We start from the raw sequence: 23907 nt of genomic DNA, 5'->3' as shown, positions 1-23907 counted from the left end.
GGAGGGTGTGTAGACGTTGTTCATCGAAATAGGCTATTTTGATGTCGCTACATCGAAATAAGTTATTTCGATGTAGCGTGCACGTGTAGACGTAGCCTACATGTCCTCCAGGGCTGGCGCCGTGGACGTTCAACATCGACGTTGGGCAGCACTACATTGAAGTAGGTGCTGCAGGGGAGTGTCTACGCACCAAAGCGGCCCACATGGAAATAAGGGTGCCAGGAACAGCTGCAGACAGGGTCACAGGGCGGACAAGCACTTCCCGGGCAACAGCAAGCCACTCCCTTAAAGGGCCCCTCCCAGACACACTTGCACTAAACAGCACAAGATCCACAGAGCCGACAACTGGTTGCAGACCCTGTGCCTGCAGCATAGATCCCCAGCTGCAGCAGCAGCAGCCAGAAGCCCTGGGCTAAGGGCTGTTGCACACGGTGACCACAGAGCCCCGCAGGGGCTGGAGAGAGCGTCTCTCAACCCCTCAGCTGATGGCCACCATGGCGATCCCCGCTATTTTGATATTGCGGGACGCGTTCGTCGAAGTAGGGCGCTATTCCCATCTCCTGTTGGGCATAGTGACTTCGACATCTCGCCGCCTTATGTCGATTTCAACTTCGAAATAGTGCTCGCCACGTGTAGACGTGGCGGGCGCTATTTCAAAGTTGGCACGGCTACTTCGAAGTAGCCGGCTCGTGTAGACGCGGCTTATGTGTCCCTGGGGGGCATTTTAGTTGATCCCATGAACTGAGATGCACTTACCTATGGTGCTAAGACCCACCACCCTTGCTTTTTATAGATAGTTATTTGCCTAGCTCATGAGTTTCTTTTATATTCCCATGCAGGGAAATTTTAAGTCCGAATGGGCCTATAAAGGATGAAGGGAACACCCTATGTACACGGCTCAGAGAGGAATAGCTTCCTGCTCAATGGCATGCTGCCATCTAGGGGTGAACTCTATGAAGTGCACAGCTGCTCGGGCTAGGGCTGTGAAAATGTCACTGAAGTGAGTCTCTTAAAACTGTACCTAGTGCACCAGTCGAGAGAGTTTCTGTGCCGCTGGTGGTCAGGCTGGGACTATCTACTGGTAAAAGTTTTGCTTAAGAGTCCTATGATACATGTAGAATACTAGCAGATGTACCTGGTGTTGCTTGGGTCCTTGGGGATGGGGGTATGCAGGAATCAGGGCAGGTGGTTGGAAGGTGTGGGGGGGTGCTCAGAGCAGGGGCCTGCGAAGATGTGGTAACTTACCTGGGCAGGAGGGTAGTGCTGTTGCAGCAGCTCCTCCTTGGGAGAAGAGGGCTGGGCCTGCACTCTGGCTGGCTGGTCCCCCTTGGGGGCAGCCAGGGCCACACTTTCTGGATGGCAGCTCCATCAGGTGGGCTGGGGCTGCACAGGCCCTCTCTAGCCTGCCCAGGAGGTGGGTAAGGCAGCTGGGTTCCAGGCACTGGCCTTGGCATTCAGCTGCCCATCCCTGCCCTGCAACCTGTCCAGGAGAGTGCGTGTGTGTGGGGGGGGTGGTCCAGGGGATCTGGCCTCCAGCTGGTGCCCCACCGGCCTGCAGGTGGGCAGGGGGCAACCCAAGCCTGCAGCACCCTCCCCAACCTGAAGCCTGGGGGAGTGGGGTGAGGATCTGGTATGGGAGTTGTAGGGCAGTGGGGCCAGTGGCTGGGGGGAGTTTTGCTCCCTCCCCCCATCCAGAACTGCTTGGGGCAGGGAGGGCAACTTACCAGGTTCAGTGTCCAGCCATGTGGAGCTATGTCCCCAGCTGGCCTGTCTCCTGGTGGTGCGGCTGCCCCGAAGTGGCCACTCTGCAGTATAACCTCTCTCCTCTCTGTTCCTCTTCCCTTTCCATGTTCTGGAAAACATTCCCATTCCAGGCACTTTCCCTTTTCCTGGCACAACCAAACCCTGACTGTGCTCTACGTTAGGGTAAGACGAAGCTGCATGCCACATGTGGTGGTCCTAGTCTTTATGGTAGAGGAAGAGTTCTTGAACAAATGGATTCAGACACATAGATAGATGGGCTCTTGGACAGAGAGCTGCGCTCTTATATAGACATAGATATGTATGCAAGTTTCACAAAACTGGATATTTACAATCAAGTATTTGGGTGCATCATGCATTGGAAGTTTCACCGAGATTTGGCAGTGGAAGGCAAATATATCAGTAAGTAGATACTGTCTCACAGTAAGTCAGAATTTAGGGTAGGCTGCCCACCGGAAAATACAGTCGACCGGAGAAGCGTCTGAGTTACTTTCCTGGCTGCACCCCACCCCCCATCAGCACTCCTGGTACTGCCCATGCCTGGTGAGGTAGATGTCTCTCGACCACCTGATGGCTGCCGATGCCATGGATTGCCGAACCAATGTAGAAGAGCATTGTCTGGCTCCACATTCTCTCAGCACTCACTCGTTACTGGGGGGGGTGGTCCCATCCACCCAGAGCCTCGTCAACTAGCATGTGAAGTTAGACTTTGTAGTCCCCTAGCTCTTGATGTCAGCCAGAGGGGGCGTATATCGCCAGCTTCCAAAATCAGGCCTTGTGGAAAGCCAGTGTCCTGTTTTCAAAGGGCATTGTGATGTCCACCATGATAATCTTCTGCTGCTTGTTGGTGACGAATATGTCCAGTTGCAGTTGGCTGTCCATCCATTCTGGGGATGGCAGAGTTCGCTGTGACCTTCCCCAGTGGTGGCAGGATGGCTCTGACCAGGTGATCCTGGATGGCATTATGTCACAGCTGCCAGGCTTTGGCATGGGGGCTACATCTGCACAGGACATGAGGTGGCATTTCATTGGCATAGCCACACTTCTTGCATTGCTCTTCCCAAGTCCGAAGGCAGACAGCTCTGTTCAGTGGAGCACAGTTGAGTGGGACCCAGTGGATGAACCTCCAGTTTGCAAATCTGGTGAAACTGCCCCTGTGGAGGAAATGGTTGCTTGTACCCTGCTTTCATGTCAGTGTGAAGGCCTGGCCCTGATCCACCTTCTGTTTCAGCCTTTGACATAAAATCAGTGGGAGGCATCCTTCTGGTCCTCACCATCTTGGTTCTGGCTGTCCAAGTGAACCTGATGGCCTCTGTGTTCTGCACTTAAGACACTAGGACTCCCAGCTCCTAGCATTCCTTCCACCATGTCCAACAGCAGTCCATGTGCTTTGTCAAGCATTGTGTCCAATTTATTCTACAGGGAATACCGAGGGAGCCAGAATGTAAAAAGCCAGTTTATTCTAGCAATCAACAGCTGATTAACCTCAGATTACTCCGCCTGGGGAGATAAGTAGCTAGAAAGTCTTTTTTCCAGATGGCATTTTACAAAGTGTCCATGCATTTACAGCCAGCAGCTCATGAACACATACTTTTGAAACAAACATAGTACAACAACAGTCCAACAGAAGCAGCAGGAGGCACAAAGAACCAGATGGAACCCAGATTGGAATTTGGCTCAGACAAAAAGGATTGTGGGCTCTTTAATTACAACAAGTTGTCAGCCCTTGGTTTTCTGATCTCTGAACAGCAGCAGCCCAGCTGTCCCACTCTCATGAGGATGGCATAACTCAGAGGAAGATGTGCCACCCACTGAATTCCTAGGACCACTCCCTGTATCACCAAGGAGCTCTTGATAGTGCTGTGACCAGCCTCACCCTCTCCGTGGGTGTGAAATCTGACAGCACTCCAGGAGCACAAGGGGCCAGTATTACCAGGTATGCTGTTTCAATCTGATGACCATGTATTTTTCTAACTGTAAAACAAAGGCCAGTGTGGAAAGATGTGAGTCTCAGCTTGGTGGAATTCTTTGTTTACGCTTAACAATGACATCACATATCCTCTGAAAAAGACACAACAGCCCTGTTTCTGGGTGGTGTGTGAGCTAGCACTCCATCAGCTGCCTGGAGAAGCACATTAAAGAGGTTTTTTTCAGCCCTGGATTATCGTACAGTGTTGTACCATGCATACTTTGTGCCTAGTCTTTTGGAGAGGAAGCCTGTGGTTTACGGTAGCACTTTGTACTGTTACAGGATTAGTGGGCTCTGGTCCCAGAGGCTAAGAAATGAGAAGAATCCTTTAAACTGGATCATTAGGCAAGGGGAGCCAATGTGAGCACTGAACTGAACGAGGCTGAGGCATTTTAACCATTACAGAGCTGGACTTTCATGCTGCATTTAAAGAATACAAGGAAGGCAGAGTGTAAATCCAAGTCAGCTCATGGCCAGTTTGAACTTCAGGAACAAGGGTGGGGGGAAATTACTGCAATTTGTTTCATGGTTTTGTGTTTTTATGTAACATGGGCCTGGGGTGATTCCTTACAGAGCAGTGAAGTAGTTCTAAAGCACTTCAGCTGCTGTCTTGACAGCCCTGGAGTCTGACACTCTCACAGGTCTTAGAACAGGGGCAGCCAGGATAACAGCAACAAGGGCCTCGTGTCATACGGGTGCCTGGACCCTGCCCTGCTCAGTCTCCACAGCCCAGTCCAGCCTGGACACACTGTAAGGCTGGTACACCAGGCTCACTCCCAGCTTTCAGCTTTCTCAGTTTTGGCCAGTGCTTCTCTAGATCCTAGTGGGACAGGTGCCTGACTACACCATGAGCTCTTCCACAACGTTGTTGCAAAGCTCTTTTCTCAACCAAGGGCCCTAGAGCATTTTCTCAGTCACACTATTAAATGACTCACCCATTAAAATCTCCCTGCTCTAGGACATTTTATTTCACCATAAAAGTCCAAGGCAACTTATAGGATTCAGAGTACAAACCTGACCAGTTATAAATAAACCTTTGCTTTGGCTGAGGAAGAAAGAAGTTGGGATGTCAAGGCCATACTCTCAGAAAGCCATCATCCAGCATAGACAGTCAAGCTCTGCTATGGAACCCACAAGGAAATCGCAAAAGAGGAAGACCTCAGACAAGGTGGAGAAGATCTACTGAGACTGAAGGACAACAGCTGGGGTACTGCTGAGCTCAGCTAGAAGTTTTATCCTGAGACAGAGTGAAGTGGAATAGCTGGGGAGATGACCTATGCTCCACCTGCAGAACAAGGGTTTAGGTCAAGTCACAGAACAATGACCCTGCCCACTTGTGCTTGTTAAAGGGCGTGTGGTGTTTTTCACATGTTCTGCCCCCAGATCCTACTCTCCAGCCATCGGCTGCAGTGCCAGGCTGGGGAAGGAGCCTGCCAGCAGCAGCTCTAGAGCGGCACTGTCAGAGGTCAGCCCACGCAGCCCTGCCCCCACCTCCCTCTGGAAGAACCCTGCCAGGGGCCTCCACTCCCCCAGAGGAGCTGGCAACTGCACCACCATCTTCACCTGGTGCTTGCCCCCAGACCTCCCCTCCCTCTGCTCTGATCCCGCATCCCTACCTGCTGCCCTGACTCCCACATCCCCCCACTATCTGCACTAACATCCCCCATCCTCTGCCCTGACCCACCACAGGGCCAGTCCCCTGCCCTGAATGACCTGAGCAGCACCGGGTAAGTCTGGGGCCTCTGCTGGTTACACACTATCAAGGGAGAAAGTGTTTGCTTCAGCCAGAGGGAATCTTGTTGGGACCAGGTACGTCGGTGTGTTGTCCTTGCTTGGCAATGTTGGGCAGCACGACACAGGCCCTTGGTGATGCCCTGCTGCCTTTAGGCATTACTGTATGCTCCAGGGAACGTTAACCATTTATGCTCTTCCCAGACGCAGGGGGCTACTGTCAGCTGCTTCCTCCAGTTCAGCCTTTTCCCCATCCCTGGGGGTCCTTGTTCATGCTGCCTGGGATCCTTTCAGCAGTGCTCCGTAGTCTGCGCTCTGAATGGCTGGCTGTGTTTTCACTGCCTCTACCACCTGGAGTTTGTCAGGACACAAAGCAATGTGCTGCTGCAAACCGTGCATCACAGCAGAGGACCATATGATCTGGTGCGTTAAGGAGCGTTTTGCTCCATCCTGATTTACGTTCATTTGGGCAGGTGGGATGGAGCGTTCTGCCGGAGCTGCCCCACTTTGTTTCCCCCACTTTGTGGCAACCCTCCCCTGCTCACGATCACTGGGGCTGCATATGCTTCTTCTGCAGTGCAGCCAACCTCTGACAGCCAGGGGAGTGGAATTCTGGTTCTCCTCCATGGACTGTGTTGCCTGGGCCCTATAGGGCATTTTCACCCTGTGGTCCTATAAACAGACATAGACCCCCCCCTCAGGCTCTCACATCCCATCACACACCCCTTTGCATGTCCTGCTGATCACCACTTTGGAACTATCCTTGAGTAACTTGTCCCTTTCTCCCCTTCAGGCTTCATGTATGATGTGGTGCTAAATGATCCATAGAAGGTAGGTTTACACACACACAAACTGTATTTCACAAAGGAATCAAATTCCAGATCCCAGGCACTTGTGCAGACCCTTGGGGTTTTATCACCCTTTGGTGTCTAGGCATCGTTCCCACCAGTACTGAGTCAAAACTAGAGTAGCAAAGCACACGTCCTCTACCTCAGGCAGGTAAGAAGTGTTGGGCAAGTCTGGAGAAGGATAGACTGATGCATTCCAGCTAATCATCAGGGACAGCATCTTCAATCCATTTTAAAGACAGGGGGTTTCCTTGGTCTATAGGCAGGCTGATAAATTCAGGAATTTCAAAAGGATGCATGGATCTAAAATGGAAAAAGCACACAGCCCCACCCCAATGGGAACAGGTCATTTCTGGTGTAGGAATAAGCTCAGTTTTACTTACAGGCCCCCAAAATATGGAGTTTTCAGTTCCCAGGAGGAGTGCTAAGAAGGACTCCCAGAAAGCTGCTTGTCTTTAGGCCAGTTTTGTGGCTCTTCTGTTCAGATCACCTGGAATCAGTTTGACCAATTAAATGGATTGGGTAGCACCTGTGGGAGGATCCTCATTGACCCTGTGGGGTTGATGACTAGGGAGGCTGGCTGCAGAGGCCTTTGCCTACTGATCTCTCTAAACAGGAGAAAAGGCCAGAAGGCAGGAATGGGTTGAAGGCAGAAGAGCAGCATATGGAGTTGACTGCTGGTTTACAAACTCAAGCTAAGGAGCAGAGGATGCTGAAGACCATTGGGGGAGTGGCTGATGGCTGTATGCTGAAGAGCTGGAAGCAGAAGGGGCAAAAGGCCAGGGGAGCAATGGAAGGGCCTACCTTCTGTCCTTTCTGAGGTGAGAGGTTAATGGAACCAGCGAACAGTGGCTGCTCCCCTGAGGAAAATGAACTCCCAATGCAGAAATGGTGGGTGGTGAGTTTCTACTGAGAAGAGTGACGTGGCTGGAAGGATTGGAATGGCTGTGCTGGCAGGAGGACAGGTGAGGACTGAAGAAGTGCCTGGTGTTGTGGGAGATGCTGGAAGCTGGCATATCTTATGCTGATGGGCCAGATGTTGGGGGTTTCAAAGGACTATAGGCTGGGGGTGGGATAAGTGGATGTGTTTGGGGATTTTTGTTTGGATTATTTGCACTATTTTTTTTTTTTTTTTTTTGTAGCAAACCAGCTCCTGGGCGGTGAGTGTTACTGAAGCAAGATAATCTGTTGTAGAGCTCTTTGGACCCGAAGAAGGGGAGTGAGATAATATCGTGGTGTCTGGGCATGAGGGGGTCTTTCACATGCAGGAATTCACATGGGAGGCAGATCATTGGCCCACCTAGCTTGGGATCCTGTCTCCAACCATGGCCAGTGACAGGTATTTCAGAGAAAGCTGTGAGAAACCATGAAGTAGACAGTCATCGGCTAACTTGTTCTAAGGGAAAGTCTTCCTCCCTTGCCCTCCCCATTGTTAAGATGTTGCCTTAAGCCTGGAAGCATCAGGGTTGATATTCTCTTCAAAGCTCTTTTTTATTTACTATAATGTCTTAGATATACTTGTATCAGCAGGTCCATATACTTGAATTTTGATAGCACAATGATATCCCGTGACAGTGAGTTCCACAGACTTTGTTCATGTCATATGAAAAGCACTGCCTTCAAGGTACAACTAAGACCAAACCACCCTGTCTCAGCTCGTTTTGCACTGATTTTGTGAATTCCTGTTGCAACACAAAAGTTGAAGACCTATCCATGTTGGTGAACTCTGGAGACCTTTTTCTGAAGTAGGTGGATTCAATTTACACTGGGAACCAGCTGGATTTCACCCAGTTTTTTACTTTACTGTGAGCTTTGAATTGATATAGTGTCTGTGATATTTGGACTCATTTGGGATATGTAGTAGCAGTCAAAGAGTTAAATGACTACACCTAGGTATTGGGAGCATGTAAATGTACTCTCTGGCTGGCTGAGTTACAGCTGGCAAATGTAGTTCTTGGCTGGGGGGAGGGATATCATTTGCAACAGGCAGGAGCCTCACCTGATGTAGTCTGACAATTCACTGATTTTTGAGGTCCTTGTTTTCACTAACTATAAAGGAAAAAGAGAGTGTAAAGAGAAATATAATCAGTTGTACCTGAATTGTTCTCACAATATGATTGTTCCACATTAGTACTGACAGTATCTACTTTCGTTCTCTTGGGGGAATTAAACTCACTTAGGCCATATTATGGCCTGGGCAAATTATTCAAACAAATTCCCATGGGAGATGTCTGAAAAACACCAGCACCATCTGCAGAAAGTGTCTGATGAATCACTTCCTACAGCATGTGGGGAATGCCACTAGCTAGTAGATAGAGAACTGGACTGGGACACAGGAGACCTTTGTTCTATTCTCAGCTTTTTCCACTGTCCTTCTGGGTGACCTTGGAAAAGTCATATCACTGCTCTGGGCCTCAGTTACCCATCTGTAAAATGGAGGTAATGATAATATGTCCTTTTGTAGTGTGCTCTGAGTTCTACTGATGAAAAGCATTAGAAAAGAGCGAGCTGGTGTGTATAACAGGTGGAGTAATACTTCCTCTGCCTCGTGTACTAGACAGTAAGCTCTTTAGAATGAGAGACTTGGTCATTCTATGCGTCGGAGAGTGGCTAACATAATGAGGCTGGTGCTTTTAGCAACTTGCGTGCAGAGAAATGCTGGATTGCCAGCACTGCTGGTTAAAATACATGCTTTCCCCTGTCCTTACCAGGTACTGTGCTCTGATCTGAATGGCACCTTCCCAAAGTAAGAGCTCACCCTACTGTGCCTCACTGATGCCAGGGGCTCTCTGTTGGGGTTTTCTGCAATGTGGACCCCTACCCTCAAGGAACTGGAGGGAGAACCCCTGAATCCATTTTGCACAGTCCTCAGATGGCATCAACTCTTGGCTATCACTGCCCTGAGCTGGTTCCCTGGTTCAGTGTTGCTTTCCCAGTCTGTGGCATCAACCTCATCAATCCTCATTCTGTTCATATACAATGTAGGTGCTGGGCACCTCTTTGAAAGGTCTCTCTCTCTCTCCTGGATATACAGCACTGGACACTTACCAGAAGTATTTCACTGGCTTCTTCTACTTCCCCTTTCCAGAAGTACCTATATGTAAAAAAAGACACAAACAGCCTCAGTGACTGCAGCCCTATTTATAGTGTCTCAGCATAAAAATGTACGGAGGTTTTGAGATCACCTGAAGAGAAAATCCGATATAAGAGTTAGGTATTAACGGTATGGTGTTTGATTTTGCCAGTTCAATGCTACAAGGACATTTCTTTGTTGCATTATGTATATTATGTATTTATTGCATTTCTTTATATGCATTATTTAATGCATTCTTTATGCATTATGGCTTCTACCCATTTGCTGTGGTATTGACTGACCAGGCTGGAGTCTCAGGCTCAACCAATTGTTGGTGAAAAGCTTTCTTCTGGGCTCAGTACAGCCCTGATCCAGCATGGGTGGACCCTTGCGTCCATGTGGAGCCCCACTGAGGTCAGTGGTGCACTCTGCTGGCACAGGGGTCTGCCCAGGCAGAGCGTGTTACAAGTTTGGGAATTAAACCTGGTTGTTTGGGCACGCCAGGCAACGAAGTCCTGGCATGCTATTTACAGGCAAAGCAACTAGCTTCCCAAGCATGCTAATGGGATTTATAACCATGTACTAAGGGCAGAGCGTTCAGGAACAGATTGCAGGCATGTGCCTCAGGCAGACAGAGCGAGGAAAAACCTAGTAGCTTGTTGCTGATCCAAGCTGGCAAACCCCAGCGTGAGAAGACTCACTGCGCTGCGAGGTGCCTGTAAGCCATTTAAATTACTTCTGTGTCAGAGCCGCCCTCTGACGTGACAATCTATCATGCAGTAATCGTATTTAGGACCCCAGGAAATGCCCAGCTGTTTGCCCAGGTCTACGTAGCGTATATCTTGCTCTCGGGCAGCGTGAGAAGGAGGAGATGTGTACCTGTGTGACTGGAAGGGTCCAGTCATATCACAAACCATTCCCAAAAGAGAGGAGCTGTTAAGTAGGACGGTTCTGCAGGAATCAGATTCAGTGGCCTCACCCAGATTGAGATTGGCCAGAGCGGTCAAAGCAGGAACAGAGACGCCTCCTCAGATAGGGCAGGTCAGCAAAGGGCTGCCAAGGAGCTAGTGGAGCAGGAGGAGCATTAAGGAATTAAGGCTCTGCTCTAAGCAGTGCGGTTCAGCTCTGCCAGCCAGGTCAGGAAAGCAGGGATTGGGCCCCAGACAGATCTGGAGCTGTGTGGTACACTCAGGGCCTGATCCAAAGCCCCCAGAAATCTGCCTCAGAGTGGATAGCTTCACTGAGCATTGGGTCAGGACCTCAGAGAGGAAGGCAGCTCCTGTAGCTAAGGCACTGGAAATGGACAAGCTTTGTGCTAGCCCTGGCTCTGTGTGCGTCACCAGGTGCTAGTCACTACACCTTTCCATGCCTCCATTACCCAGCTGTAAAATGAGGTTATTAATACATTCCCACCCTACCCCGGGTGTGTGGGGCATTGCTCATTAATGTCTGTGACAAGGTTTCAGATCTGTAGGTGGAAGACCCAGGATCCCTGCAAGTACTACGTCTGTTTCCTTGTTCCAGGGTCAAAGGCTGCCCCTTTCTTCTGAATGGAGACACCCATTAATATACGTTTAGGTCCCATGAAAGAAACCATCCACATTAAATCATGGTGAAAGAGGTTTGAATCCTTTTGGCTAAGATTTCTGTTCCTAAATAACCAATACACCAATGGCCATGGCAGGCATGTCCACCATCTATCCCCTATCCTTAATATGCTTGATGCACTTTGGCTGTGCAGGGGTCACTCTTCCAGTCTAGCAATCGGGAAGCACCACAGCCTTCTACAATAACATGGTCTTCCACCTGCCTGGTTTCATTGGCCTGCTCCTGAGAAGTGCTGAGCCAGTAGGTGTCTGAGCACCCTCATCTGGGGTTTGCTCTTCCTGGCTTAGGCCTCCATTTGGAGAACAGCATTTGTTCCTCCTTTCAAGGAACATTCAGTGCAACTCACATGGTCGAGACCTTTGGCAGGATGTTCACGCAGGCAGCCAACTTTTTATCCATAATGGCCCTAAACAGAACAGACAAGGTGAGTTTGTAAATAAACTATGCTTTTTCCTCTCCCCATACCCTCCACCTTGTGCTGTGAAGTTAACCTTGAGCTGTTTCCTCTTGGGCCAAGCCTCGGCATCTGAAGCATGAGCACTGATTGTTTAATCAGTTTCCAGCTGAGACTAGCTCAGTGTGGCTCCTATTGGGTAAACCAGAGGGAAGGTCCCTCTCCTTGAAGGTTCAGGTAATAGGCAAGACTTGCCTGGCGCAGGTGGCAGGCTTAACTGTTAGCTAACGCACCTTTGTCCCATCCACATGATGGATCAGCCCTATCCCCATTTTACAAGAGGGGAAACTGAGGCAGAAATTACAACTCAGACCAGAGGTTCTGGCTGAGTCCCTCATTCCCAGTCACAAATGCACACCGCAAGACTCTGCTTCTCACTTGCACAGCAGATTAAAATCCCTGAAGGCATTAAAGGCATAACAATATGGACCTCTTTATTTCAAATATGCTGTTAGAAATAAGTGAAACTCAAACCCATTCCTTCCTGACATTTCCCTTATTTTCTTGTGAACCAGTTTATTGTTGCAGGGCTGCTCATGCATGATCTGGGATGCCAGCAGAAGATATCTGAATGATTAAAGAACACAGAAGCACTTGTGGGGGATGGCAGGAAGAGGGTTTGACTAGGTCAAATATTGTGCCTCACCGGAGCCTCTGCTTTTGGAGAGACCATTGATCTTGTCTCTCTTGCACCCGCTTCCTCAAAACTCTTAAATGTCCCTTGAAGGCAGGCATGGCTCTATTAGGCTTGTAATTAGGTTGTTTGTTTTTTTTTTAAAACTCTACCCCATATCTTGTACTTACTACTGTGGCAATGAAAATGTTGAAGTCCCAGCAATTACACTTGGGACAAAAATACAGCCTCAAAATTCCAAGCAAGGAGGCAGGATTTAATAGCGAAAAAATGAATAAATCCAATCAGTTGCAGGAATTAACCCTCAGTGGGTTTGGTGGTTAAACCAACCCTGATGGTTTTTACATGACTAGCTACTTCAAACAAAACAAAACTGCTCATGCTTTCAGTATGTTAAAAATGTCACCCTTACATCCAGATTATATTTTATAGTTTGATTCATAATCATACCTACCACCTAGCAAATCTTCAATCCTTAAAAGAGGATTTCATGTCACAAGCTGTGAAAATACCACCTCTAGCTTGAGGACTGTATAACATCATAGGGCAAGCTGTCCCCAAAAGTGTAACCTAAATCAGTACAGACCACAAGTAACACGTCAGTGGTCTGAAGACATGCAGACCTCGCTACTAGTAGGCAGTTATGTAACTGCAGGGTTCATATCTGGCACCCAACCCATAAATCAAAGCTATTTATATAACCTGGGTTCTCATTTGGAGATTAAGCTTCTTTTCACATTGTCATTAGGCTTCCTGTGTCTGTCCACTCATTTCACAGCCAGATCCACGAGACAATGAAGGTAGCTTGTTACTATCCTTTATGCTAAAAGGCAGTACCACAGACTGGCCTCTTCCCCAGCAGCAGGAAACAAAAGGAACACACCGGTGGATCGGTATTCCCTCTAGTTTTTTTCCCATCCATGCTCAGAATAAATGTTATGTGCATCAAGGCATGTGCGGATATGCATCACCCATAGAAACACGCTGCTGAATCTGGGTGGTTGTGATGCTCTGCTAATCAGATCGGTGGCACCTGAGTCTCTCCTGAGTGGCCACCCAAGAGCTCATCTTACAGAGAACGCTGCCATGAAATGGGGAGAAATCCCCTCCCTGGCACAGCATCTCCTTCCCTTTGGGCATCAGAGACGCAAGACACAAAAGGGCAGTTGCTGTCCAAGCCATGCTGGTTCCCAGAAGTAACTGCAGGGAAATGAGCTGGGATGGCAGCCCTGGGTGATGGTAGGAGTGGAGCCACATGGAACAGGATAGTCAAATAACCTTCTGTCCACCCACCAATGGAATAATGCAGGGTGATTATGAGCAGGTAGCCTAAGGATCTAAGTTTCTATCCATTCTGTGCCTTAATCCCACACAACATAGAGTATCTCACTGGGGAAAAATGATGCAAGCCAGTGAATGGCTGAAACTGACTCAGTTTTACTGTGTAAACCAGGCAAGCCCATACTGTCTTGTCTTATCTTAGCGATCTGAAGAACCAATAACATATGACAGAAAGTTGAGATAGCTTTCAAGGGACTATCTTGATTGTGATAACGTTACTTCTCTCTGCTCTTTAAAAGCTGTTGTAAAAACACCAAGTAATCTTTTTAACCAGTTAAAGTAGGTAAGAATTAATCCTCCCCATCTCAAATTTATTGACAAAGAAGCTGGTCCCACCAGATTATGTGATTTACCCCAAACCACACAGGGAGACACTATTAGAGCTGGGATTAGAATGTGTGAACTGTGGGGCACTAGTCCTGTATCCAGGTGGCATCTCTGTAACGGGTGTCCATTTTCCAGTGAGTAATATTGCTTTTGTGGAGCTCCCTGCAATAATGCTGAAAGCTATCTTTGGTTCTATGCTAAAGAGCAATGTCCTCTGGATTCCAAAAAAATCTTTTAAAACAAAAGAGCCAATTTTTGTCCAAGCTTTTATAGTTCACTTAGTTGTGGCCACCAGCTGGCCAGCAGAGGGAGCACAAATTAATAAATACCATCCCTGATGCAAGTAGGGCTGTAAACGAAACAAAGGTTGGTTTATGTCACACAATAAACTGAAGCAGGAAAGTGAAGATCCATTTTTGTCAGATGAAAAAGGAAAAACAGTAGGACCAGCTGTGCACAATCTTCTGTTAGAACGCTGATAAACAGTAGAGAAGGAATAAGAAACTCCTGATACTGTCAGTTCAAGGAAGCTATTTATAGCCCACCTGCAGAGATTTGATCCAGAATTCTTACTACAAATTAGCAAGTCAGAAACTTGTCCCTGGGGAATATAGACTAAGACTGGGAATACAATATAACTTCTTGCAGAAGGGTATTCATTATGAAGCCATTTAAATTATGGGTCATGCACATCAAATGTTTTGCTCTTCAGTACTTAAGCATCTGTAAGTAGACACAAAAAGCTTTTGTAGGAGAGAACCTGTCCCCAGACAGCATGACACAATTTTTCGTGCTTGATTTTTCACAGTTGCTAAGGAATATTTAAGTGTTGGTGAGTGGCACAAACCAAGAACACTCAGAGGGACACATTCCAGTAGACATGGCATTTAAAAATGCCTGTTATATAGCAAAATACTTTTCTTCTTTGTCTTTAAAAAACAAAAAAACAAACAAAAAAATCTAACCAAAGGTTTTTGGTTCCACCTTTAAAGTGGCTCATCCTAGCTGCAAATGTGGTGTTTAGTTACTGAAAATATGGTTGTTGCTTAAAAGAAAACAAAATACTACTTTTTATCGGTGTTCCACCTAAACGAAAATGGGCACATGTGCTACAATTGGGAGAAGCTAGACATAGAGCTAGCTCTTTGAGCCTATATTTCTTTGCACTATGTGTTGAAAGTAGGCTAAGCTTTGAATGCAAACAACGAATTTTTGTATCAAAACAAAAAAGCAGTCCAATAGCACTTTAAAGACGAACAAAATAATTTATTGCGTGATGGGCTTTCGTGGGACAGACCCACTTTGTCATGAAAGCCCATCACCCAATAAATTATTTTGTTCATCTTTAAAGTGCTACTGGACTGCTTTTTTGTTTTGATAGTAACAGAGAGATAGCTGTGCTAGTCTAATATACTAAAAAAATGTTGTATTTGAATTATAGGTCTGATTCCAGTGGTATTCAATGGACTTTGGTTCAGACTGCTTTCTATCTGGCATAATTTAGAGCAATAAAAGTGCTACATTTACACTAATCTGTTATTTTTGTCTCCTACCAGCATCAGATTACACTCTAATTTATATTTTGATAGCACTAGTATTACATTAGCACTGCTCTCTTAGTCAGACACCCTGAGGGAAACAGAACAAAGCTTTATGCCCAAACATGACAGAGGTGGCTGTCCCTGGAGAGGAACAGTTTCTGGAGCCACCTGTTTGGCAGCTTGGCTGGAAGAGGAAAAAATACAGCTGGACACTTCAATGATAGCTTTGGGTTGAATATTTCATGTGTAATTTCTTTGTCTGAGCATTAGTGTATACTTGTCCTTGTACTCGAATGAAATGTGAATAAGCAGAAAAGTGAAGAAATAGATGCATATAGATACCAGGCAAAACTGGGGGATGATGGAGTATTCAGGTGTCACCCAGTCTTATTGTCACTCCCCTTTATTTTTGTTTAGACTATTTGTGAGGTCACCTTCAGAGCCAGCTCATGCCTGCTGGACTCACAAATCTCAACTTCTTAAAGTAGCAAAATCTCCATCTTATAAAGACTGGCAGATTTCTAATGAATATCAATTTTAATAGTCAAGAGGGTCACTCTGCTTATGGCATGCTCTACCTGCTATCCCTCAAAATAGTATTTTGCTTGCAGCTGAGCAGTTCTCAAAATCTGAAACCCTTTTCTGCTTCTACAAACAGCAAAGAAAATACTTTGTAATCTGAGGCTGGGAAGAAGTATGTCAATGAGCAATCTAGGAGAAAGATAAATACATCCACAATAGCAGCTAATGGATTTTTGGAAAATAAGCTTTCATCTAAAGAGCTAGTCATTATGAACCCATTTTCACTTAATCCAAACTCCTCTGCGCCCCGCTTTAATTCATTACTACTAAGAATGTCAGCAAACTACTTGTACGTCATGGCAATGGGCATAAACTGCGGGGAGTGATTGATTTCCTCTTCCTTCCCTGAAATAAAAGGAACAAAGACAGAAAATGTTTGCAAAGTTGCTCCTGCGAAGCATTTTCAGAGACTAAATTCTCATCTCACCAGTTATGCACAGTTATTCTTTTCTGTCATATGCATCAAGTGACAATGCATCGCATACAGTTGCAGTATTACGGGTAACACAAAATGCCTTTTAGTAGCCTATTGTTTCATGAATTGCCAGCTGAGATCTCTACTATGACAGAAAAGAGGCAGAGGTTTTGGCAAACAGTGTTAGCAGGGAAGAGAGGTCTGAGATGTTGCAGGAAACTTAATGGTCCACTATAAACATTTCCAGTATTCCAAACAGAAAAGCTATTCAGCCATTCAGCTAGGAATCTGTGAACTATTTATCATGCAAATCTAAAAAAAACCCTAGATGTATTTTGAAGCCCTTGCACAACACATTAGAAGGGGTAGGAGTATGGAGTGGCAGATTTTGTCCCTTTTTTGGCATATGTTTCTTCTTTCTTTCCTCTACCTTAAGCTTTTATATTCCCTCTCACTACTGTAGCATCTGAGCACTTTCTATATAAAATCAGTAACAAAATCCCTAATGGACTTCCTTGGAGTCTCTGATACGTCACCCTTTCTAGGGTAGAAGCTGTGCTTGGGCTAGTTGGTGTGTTTCTGGTTTGGATTGGTTGGTTGACAAGACATTTCTTTCCTGCAGGAGTGGCTGGCTAGTTCAGGCTCAGTGTTGTAAATGTCATTCTCGCCATGGTGATCAGCCTTTTAGAAGAGAAAAGTTTAACAATGTTTCCTACACACAGACACGCTCCGAGTTCACCTAATATCACCAGAAACACTGTTCTATAGACAGATGCCCTCAGCCCAGAATGATTTGCCCTCCAATCTCATGCACTGCTGTCAAGCTTTATGATCTGCATTTTCTCAAAGGAGCTGAGCTGTCATGGTGGTTGCCTGATCCATGAAGTGCTTTGAGAATTAGATCTGAGAACTTAAACTGATATCTGAAACATCCTGAGGCTATGTCTACACTAGCCCAGGGTCAATCTTCTGGGATTTGATTTTTTTTTTTTTTACCTCGTGTAGGGACACACAAAATCAACCTCTCGAGGGCTGCAGTTGATACCTGTACTCCAAGTGAGATGCAAGGAGTAAGGGAGGTCGACAGCAGAAACTCTCCCATCAACCTTCTTCAGTACGGACAGCCAAGTAAGCAGAGTACAGAAATGCAATTCCAGCTATGGCAAATGCATAGCTAAAATTGACATACCTACACTCTGCTTACTTTGCCTGGTGTAGACATAGCTTGGAACTCAGTAGGAGGACTTCAGAAGAGGTTTGATGTGCTCACATCAGCTCAGGCCTTGTAGGAGGCAGGCAACTGCATTCTGTGCCAGCTATATAGAATTTTTTTTGGGGGGTACATAAAAGATTGAGCTCCTACTCTGTGGAGGTATTTGTGGGAGAGAATTAATTTATGAGTAGGAGAGAGACAGCATGTCAAGTGGAGAAAAGGGACACATGTCCTTCTTCCTTAGAAATAACTACTGTAAAAGGAAACAAACAGCCCATTACTTTATGCCAGTAAGCCATTGAATTATTTAAGCAGAGCAACAATGCAAGTGACACTGTACCTTGCAATATCCTTTGCAACTTGTTCATTGGGACAATTGATGAAAGCAATAGAATGGGTTCCAGAGATATAGCTGCCAGTGATGGCAGAGTGCAGCTGAAGACCTAGACTCTTCAGCAATGGGTACATCAGTAAAGAAAAAGCTATTACCTAAAGAATGCAAAATACAATGGTGAGAATGTCAGATCAAGTGTGCCCTTCAAACTCAGGTTTTATATTAAAAAATCTCAAGCATGCACATTACGTATGATCCAAGCATAAAGTCCCTATTCTTTGGGTTGACATTATTAAAACAAACTTATTAATTTAGTTTTGTTTTAAACATGGTTTCTCTAATAAACCTTTCCCAGCAATTGGTTCATTCCAGCATTAGTGCACAAATGAGTCAGTTTCAGGGACCAGAAGAAAACCCAAGAGTCCCTACAGGGCACCTGCTTTAGTAAGTATAATACTCAAAATTCGCAAGTATGAAAAAAAATCCACTGTGCAACACAAACATTTCTAATTTCTTTTAAAAAACTAGAATAATAAAAAAAACTTCACTGGTGGGATAAATTACATTCCATCCTTTAAACAAAACCAGGAACATGTTGAACTAGCTTTCAGTACAAACTATTATTTCAGACTTAATACTGAAGGGAAGTAAAGCTGTAAAAGTGAACTCAATATACAATTAAGATAAAGATATACAGTTTGGCTCATCAAAGTTTCATGAGAAACTGCACAGTAGATATTGACAATAAGCAGATTTTTATGCAACGTTATTTTTAACCAATTCACTATAAAATGAATTGCTGCCTTTGTCTTCTTTTCTGAGAAATACAACAAAAACATATTTACAGAAGGAAATTCATAAGTGACTCACAATTTTGGCATACTATGATTGTTATAATCACTGATTTAAAAGCACCAAAATGGAAATCCAGCAGTCTCCACTGTTACCGCTGCTGCATATTTCATTTTGTTGGTCAAAAATCATCCCTGAAATAATGACATCCAATTACAGAGGTATCCAAGGGATGAACTTGGTTGTGTGCGTGCTGAAATTAAAAGATCTTTGTCAGCTTTAGATCAAAACAGAGACAATTCTGGAATAGGTATTTGACAAAGTAAAGCAGAGCTTCCATCCCCCTTATTCGAGGAGAAATACGGGCTTCCTTCTGTTTAACATAGCAGTCATGAGCCCTCTTGAAAGTTATAGGTGCATCTCATGAGGCTGCCTCAGTGAGTAATATTCGTAAATAAAAATACAATGTTTTTACAACCTTCCTGGCTTTCTTGACAAGAAGCAAGAAATCTGGTGCATCAGTGTTGTTTCCTCAGGTCTGTCTAAGAAATGAAGGTAAACTGAACTGAAAAGTCTGAATAGCTGGGTGATTAATTGGAATACTCACTAGAACTGTCAACACTTGCAAGGACTTAGATGCAAAAGTCACAACTGAGAGATTTTAAATATCTCACTGAAAAATATGCAGCTTTATTGGTAGGGCGACCATATCGCCCTGTCCCCAATACGGGATAGAGAAATATGGCGGGGGTTCGGGGGGAGAAAGTGATGGCTTCTCCTGGCTCCACCAAGCCCCAAGGAGCCAAGAAGGAGGCGGCAGACATCAGCGCTCTCCCCCTCCCCACTGTCCCCAAATACAGGACTGTCCCACCAAATATAGGACGGATGATCACCCTATTTATTGGTGCTTTATTGGTCCCAGGATATTAAAGGGAGAAGAGGGGGGAGGAAATATGTATTATTAGCTCAACTCCTGTGGGTGAGAAAGCCAAGCTTTTAGGCTACACAGAACTCTTCTTCAGGTTTGTGTAGCTCCAAAGTGTGGCCCTCTCACCAACAGAAGTTGGTCCAATAAATATTATCTTCCCCACCTTATCACTCTAATATCTGAGCCTGGAGCTACCCCAATATTCCATACAGTAGGGGAAACTCAGTGGTTTGAGTATTGGCCTGCTAAACCCAGTCTTATGAGTTCAATCCTTGAGGGGACCATGTAGGGATATGGTGCAAATGGGTTAAAAAAAAACCTCTCATGGATGGTGATAGGTCCTGCTGTGAGTGCAGGGGACTGGACTCTATAACCTCGCAAGGTCCCGTCCAGTTTTATGAGATAGGTAGAGCTCCATATATTATTATTATTATTATACTACCCCTCAAAAAAATGAGACTGCAAAGTGATTGTCAAATCCAGGACACTTGAAGTTTTGCAAAATCTCATCACTTGGGCTTTGCAAAACAAAACCAATGACTGTTCTTGTATCTGAGTTTGAAATCCCAACCTTCATATTTCTTTAAATAAGCAACTTGAGATTTGATGCATCACTAAACCAAACCATCCTGGCAACCTTGAGTAGGCCGAAGCCTGCTCAACACTGGCCAAAGAAACTTTTAAAAATTGTCTTCCCCCTGAGAGGTCTGAAAATGTCCCCATGGGAATGTTTTCTCCCTCTGTGTTTCTTCTTTCATGTCAATGTCTCTCCCCACACTCTCTACATCATCACCCATGAATTAGCAGTAGGGGCATCCGCGATGTGGCTACCTACAGATCAGTAGCTGCACGGGTCTTCTTCCTAAACCCGGGAAGCACAAGCTGTCCTGGGTCCGCATGACCTCAGAACAGAACGTTGCATTCTGCTAATGTGCTCGGTGCATCTCTGCAGCATTCCCACCGACAGGGAGAAGTTTTCTGGGAACTGCACTGGGCTGTCTGCAGTTAGTGCCTGGGAAAAGTTCCTCAGCTGTGAAGTTACCCACTAACACAGCAGCCCATGCGTGACGAGTTTATGCGCTGCAGCCCGGGGAGCTGAACGGAGCAGCGGCGGGCGACCTGCCTTGCCCCAGGGAAAGGATCGTTCAAGGTGAAATCGCCTTTCCCCGAGCACTGTCCCGTGCAGATTCTGCAACCTGCCTAGGCTCACGCGGGGCTCTGCAGCCCGTGGCAAGGAAGGGCTCGATCTTACCAGCAGCCAAGTGAAGCATCCCGGACGGGAGCAGCTGTGGGCGGCCGACAGCTGGGTTAGCCAGTCCACCTTCATCCTAGTCCAGGGCCGAGGCTGGTGCGGCCAGCGCGTCCCTCCTCCACCTGCTCAGCCCGGGGCGCGCCTGGCACCGAGGGCTGTTCGCAGTGCACGCCCCAACCCCGGCTGCTGCTGCAGTCAGCGGGGCCTGGAGCCGCTCCCGCGTAGCACCAAGTTGGTTCCTATAGCTGGGATTTGCTCTCCGCCTGGGCTTGGTACTAGGCTGATGCACCGCTTTAAAGGGGCCAGCCCTCCCCCGCCGCTCTGCCAAGCCCTGCCTGCAGCTCCAGGGCCAGAGCCCTAATCTTCGGGTTTTGAAGAAGACTCCACAGGACTTTTGCTATCCGGGAAGCTTGGCTGGATCCCCCGCTGGGATCCCTTTAAACCCCCCTTCTGCGTTCGTGGGAGTCCTGCCACTGACACCGCTCGGGGGAGTAAAGCAAACAGGGGTTGGACAAATATTTAATCCTCAGAACACCATTACAATGGAGGTAAGTATTCTGGTTTTTATTATTTTAATATTTCTCCAGTTAGAAGATGGGGGGTCTTGACACTGTTTGCCCAAAGCCTATTGTGCCCATCGATGAGTTATCTGAATGGGAATAAAACCAGGACGTCTTTAGTTCCCAGATTAATATAATAGAATGTGTGGGGGGGGGGGGGTGAAACGTGCTGAAAGGGCACAAAACTAAGCATTTTAAATAAAACCCTCTCCCTAGCTATTAATCACAGCTTCACTTGCTAACAGCCCTATGGGGTTTTAAAAGTTATGTTAGGTTTAACAATCTAACACACACTTTATCTGCAACATTTCAGTCTGTTGAGACAACTCACTTGAATTGTTTTTATCTCTAGTCAGCTTCATTTTCTCATTTCCATCTACAAGCATCAGAAAGTGTTTTGATTTTACGCTGCACGAGATTATTGTACATTTAAAATTAATTTTAAGTCATTGACTGATTTATTTTTAAAAATCTTTCTAAAAGTTGGCTCTGTAAAACTTTTTTCTTAAACATAAAACTTTCTGGAAGACATGTAGCTATGGCTAGAAAGCTGAATGTGCCAGCTGTTTCCTTGCTCTACTACTGAACTACTTGGTGACCTTAGGCAAGTCACTTACCCACTCTGTTTCTCCATTTCCACATTGGAGTGCTTTGAGGCTGAAGTCACAAATGTTTTAAAACATGTTGACACCCTCAAACAGAAGGTGTTACAGAAGTGCAATGCAATATTGGGCATTTTAGGCCTTAAACTTTTTTACAATGGCCTGTAAGAATTCAGCTGTATGTGAATAGAGATGGCCATGCTACTTCAAACTCTCTCTGTGTTATACTATCGTCAGGTCTCTCAAGCTAGAAATTGCATTAATCAGCAGATCATCACAATTTTTTTAGCATAGTAGTTTATCTAGCGTTAGATCAAAACAGTCTACAATTATATTATTACTATCTCCAAGGATGTCTGTATTCTTGGGCAAAGGATGAAGTCCAAATTACTCAGATATTATTAGTGATCTTTTAGAGAGATTTAATATCATAGGTCATGCAAACTCGTAACAAAATAGAAACATTCAGGTATCTGCTAAACTTCCTTTGCCTGGTTTACTCAATGTAGATTGAAAGATGACACATTTTCTTCTTACACTCTTCTGCAGGCACTGACCATCCTCAGTGCAACAGAACTGTCAGACTACACAGATGTGGTAAGGGAGTGTTGCAAGACTGTATAAGGAAGGTCCTGTCTCTGCAGCCCAGTTTGCAATGTTGCCTCAGACCAGCTAGGCCAGGGGTCAGCAACCAAAATAGCAAGAAGAGACATTTTTTCCAATTCAGTAAAAAACCCTCAATAACTCAAGAGCCACACTACATGTGAGTATGAGACAGTCCTTAATAAATAACAAACTGTACTTTTTGTAACCCCTATTTTAAGACAGCACACACACAATTATTTGTAATACAATACATGTTTAATGTAGGACATTCACAAACTTTTTATATATTCTATTTCTTCACAGTTTACGTGTGTGTTTGTAGCACTGTTTTCCTGACTTCCACTCACCAACCTTCTCTCTCCCTGGAGGACACTAGGGGGAGTTATCTAATGTTTTGAGATCACATATTATTTGCCATATAGAGTTGTTCATTTTTGGGCTTTTAGACATTCACCATTTATTGAAAATAATTGGGAGGTTTTTTTTTCTTACTTTGCAATTATAGTGTCAGACGCCACAAAGAAGTCCTTAAAGAGCTGCATGCAGCTCTGGAACCACAGGTTGCAGACCCCTGAACTAGGCCAAGGGTAACTCCACAAGTCAAAATATCCAAGTACCTGGAGAGCAGAGCATGCATCAACTGTATTGATGCTCCATGGTTGTGGAGAGAGAACTCTCCTTTCTCCTGCCACTCCTGCTTGTAGGGTTTTCCTGAACAAAGCCTGCTTATATTTATCATCTAATTGTCTCAGCACTCAAACATTTTCATGTTATGTTTATCAGAACTTCTTTGGTTAATAATACTGTTCAAAGTGTAAAAATTAGCAATTTAAAACAAAAGGGGGTTAATTTTAATCTGTCTTAATGGAGATGATCACATAGCTGAGACTTCTTCTTTCCAAAGTCAGTTAAGGAAATGTTGCTGGAGCCTTACAATTTATTTGGCTCCAGGATAACAAAATTTCCAGCTCCTTCAGCCAGATTGGATGAATGTTGCCCTTTCTTGTGATTCTAAGTTCAGTGCAAACATGTCTGGCTGTGCAAAATGGTTCATTACTTAATGCTACAGAAGTCTGATATTGACAGATATTTAGCCAGAGCATGACAGGCTAAACCTGTAAGAAAAATAAATGTTAGGGTTTAGCTTTCAGAGTGGAAGAAAAAGGTGGCCTGAAGGCAGTATGGGGTTTATTGCAGAAAATCTAAGGGCTTGTCTAAACAGAGATGCTCAGGAAAGCTAAGGTGAATCAACAAACAGTGTAAAGTGAATATGTGTAAATTTTAAAGGGCACAGGAAAAGGTGCAGAAAAATTCAATAAAATGATTACGTGTACTG

The 23907-nt window shown here is 45.5% G+C and overlaps 1 protein-coding gene across 3 annotated transcripts; it reads right to left on the bottom strand.

The window, feature by feature from the left end:
* Positions 1–6313: 6313 nt before the first annotated feature.
* LOC142024020 (protein CutA homolog) lies at positions 6314–21345 on the bottom strand. Of its 3 annotated transcripts, none has more exons than XM_075015598.1 (7): positions 20804–21345; positions 18702–18817; positions 17838–17986; positions 11337–11396; positions 9358–9403; positions 8309–8358; positions 6314–6612 (listed from the first exon to the last, which is right to left on the bottom strand). In XM_075015598.1, exons 3-7 carry the CDS (start codon positions 17963–17965, stop codon positions 6510–6512), a joined length of 387 nt encoding a protein of 128 aa, XP_074871699.1. In that variant the 5' UTR covers positions 17966–17986; positions 18702–18817; positions 20804–21345; the 3' UTR covers positions 6314–6509. The 3 variants fall into 3 exon arrangements, with proteins under 3 accessions (XP_074871699.1, XP_074871698.1, XP_074871697.1); XM_075015597.1 differs by having other exon boundaries at positions 18702–18876; positions 20804–20836; XM_075015596.1 differs by lacking the exon at positions 18702–18817.
* Between the last annotated feature and the right edge of the window lie 2562 nt (positions 21346–23907).

The sequence above is a fragment of the Carettochelys insculpta genome, chromosome 21, assembly GCF_033958435.1.
Source record: "Carettochelys insculpta isolate YL-2023 chromosome 21, ASM3395843v1, whole genome shotgun sequence".
Taxonomy (NCBI): domain Eukaryota; kingdom Metazoa; phylum Chordata; order Testudines; family Carettochelyidae; genus Carettochelys; species Carettochelys insculpta.
Note: the sequence above shows the minus strand (reverse complement) of the source record. Positions and strands in the feature narration are given on the sequence as shown.

Excerpts from the sequence above, each read along its gene's own strand:
- LOC142024020 (XM_075015596.1), bottom strand. The coding sequence starts at position 20,878 with ATGAAGGTGGACTGGCTAACCCAGCTGTCGGCCGCCCACAGCTGCTCC. Across the intron at positions 17,987-20,803 it reads GATGCTTCACTTGGCTGCTG|GTAATAGCTTTTTCTTTACT; the intron begins GTAAGATCGAGC and ends TGCATTCTTTAG. Across the intron at positions 8,359-9,357 it reads AAGCCAGTGAAATACTTCTG|TTAGTGAAAACAAGGACCTC; the intron begins GTAAGTGTCCAG and ends TTTCCTTTATAG.